We start from the raw sequence: 2,236 nt of genomic DNA on the forward strand, positions 1-2,236 counted from the left end.
GAACCTTAACCCAATTTTAAGCATCATGCTAGGAACTTATAATGTACCAAGCACACTGTATTTATCACACACCATTTTACTTTAAGGTTTGCATGATATACATTCCAGAAACATTCAGAAGAGATCTTGATAAAATAATAGATATGGGTGGTGAGCTTGGTTAACATTTTAAACAGAGACAGTGACACGTAAGATCATGAATATTTAATTTGTTCAAAAATAAGGATTGATTGTTTCATTTGAGGTTTAAATCTCTAGAGAATGAGAGCATGGAAATGGAGAATAAGGCAAATAGCACCATGTGTCTTAACCCAGGATATCCATAATATTCATGTCATGAGAGAATCATTACGAAAACTTAAAGAGATTGTGTACCCCAACATTGAGGAAACTCACTGGCTGTCTAACTTGGAATCTACTCACTGGCTAGAACATATTAAGCTTATTCTTGCAGGGGCTCTTCGGATTGCTGACAAGGTAGAGTCAGGGAAGACATCTGTGGTGGTACACTGCAGTGATGGTTGGGATCGCACAGCTCAGCTAACTTCCCTAGCCATGCTTATGTTGGATGGATACTATCGCACAATACGAGGATTTGAAGTCCTTGTGGAAAAAGAGTGGCTAAGCTTTGGACATAGATTTCAACTAAGAGTTGGCCATGGAGATAAGAACCATGCAGATGCAGAAAGATCACCTGTTTTCCTTCAGTTTATTGACTGTGTGTGGCAAGTGACAAGACAGTTTCCTACTGCATTTGAATTCAATGAATATTTTCTCATTACCATTTTGGACCACCTATACAGCTGCTTGTTTGGAACATTCCTTTGTAACAGTGAACAGCAGAGAGGAAAAGAGAATCTTCCTAAGAGGACTGTGTCACTGTGGTCTTACATAAATAGCCAGCTGGAAGACTTCACTAATCCTCTCTATGGGAGTTATTGCAATCATGTCCTTTATCCAGTAGCCAGCATGCGCCACCTAGAGCTCTGGGTGGGATATTACATAAGATGGAATCCACGGATGAAACCACAGGAACCTATTCACAATAGATACAAAGAACTTCTTGCTAAACGAGCAGAGCTTCAGAAAAAAGTAGAGGAACTACAGAGAGAAATTTCCAACCGATCAACCTCATCCTCAGAGAGAGCCAGCTCTCCTGCACAATGTGTCACTCCTGTCCAGACTGTTGTGTGAAAGGATTGTGACTAAGGACATCATTGATATGAACTCTTCATTACAGTGGCAGCTTTATGAGTAGAAAGTCTCCCTATTTTGAACCCATCTCTGAGAGAAAAGTTCAGATGCTTTATTTATTTTAAGTCTCTCTAAGATGAGTTTAGAACTATAGCAATGTGGGTGGCTTAAGAGAAACAATTCCACATGTAATTACATGATTATGACACTAAACCTGTTCAGACATCTGGTAAAAGTACAAACTACTTTAGAAATACACCTCTTGATTGGAGAAAGCTCACTGCACAGAGGAACAAGTTTTCAAACCAAATCAACACTGAAGTTCTGTGGCATCATCTATATTAGGCCTTTATGTATGACAGATCAAAATCATTTAATACCTTTTTCTCCATCATGGGCTTTTCTTCATGTAGTAATTGATTTACATTGATCACTGTTCAACCTCCATTCTTAATATAGTGAAAGGCAAAGCATAGTGTGGCAGTAGTTAAAAATTGCTGCTGACATTATTTACATACTTAATTAGGGCATTCTACTGTTCCAGAATGATGCCTTAGAGATATACTTAGGGGACCATAAGGAGACAAAGTGGTAGCCATTTTGGAGTTCAAAGATTTCTAAGACATTCAGATTAATTTCCATTTTTTTTCCAATTGTTTAAAAAAATTTTACCCCTTTCTGTTTTGCTTAATGCTAATTGGCAAGTTTTAAAATTTTTAAAAGACTTTTTTGGAAGACTGTATAAATAGCATATGGTGAGAAGTATAATGCTTAAATTTTACATGAAATACTTCACTACTTTATTCCACCAAATTAAGCCTACCAAAGAACACACCGCATTTAAAAATGAATTACAATCTCAATACCAGTAAAAGAAATCTTGCTTCACTGCTTGCCTGAGACTTTGGTGCTGGTATGGACATTTCACTGTCTGATGTCTATTTTACTCTATATGAGAGCCATATGTAATGTACTGTAACTAAGAAGCTTCTTGTCCCTTGGTCTTTTAATTAAAAGAAATTTCAGCTAATTTTAAAAAAAA

General features: G+C 36.9%; 1 protein-coding gene across 1 annotated transcript; it reads left to right on the forward strand.

The window, feature by feature from the left end:
- Window positions 1–317: 317 nt before the first annotated feature.
- LOC124106684 (myotubularin-related protein 2-like) lies at window positions 318–2,224 on the forward strand. The gene has a single exon (XM_046464368.2). It carries the CDS (start codon window positions 337–339, stop codon window positions 1,192–1,194), a length of 858 nt encoding a protein of 285 aa, XP_046320324.1. The 5' UTR covers window positions 318–336; the 3' UTR covers window positions 1,195–2,224.
- The last annotated feature ends 12 nt before the right edge of the window (window positions 2,225–2,236 follow it).

Source organism: Marmota monax, unplaced genomic scaffold, assembly GCF_021218885.2.
Source record: "Marmota monax isolate L192 unplaced genomic scaffold, Marmota_monax_Labrador192_F-V1.1 WCK01_AAM20220418_F8-fsc01323, whole genome shotgun sequence".
In the NCBI taxonomy this organism is placed as follows: Eukaryota; Metazoa; Chordata; class Mammalia; order Rodentia; family Sciuridae; genus Marmota; species Marmota monax.

Excerpts from the sequence above, each read along its gene's own strand:
- LOC124106684 (XM_046464368.2), top strand. The coding sequence starts at position 337 with ATGAGAGAATCATTACGAAAACTTAAAGAGATTGTGTACCCCAACATT.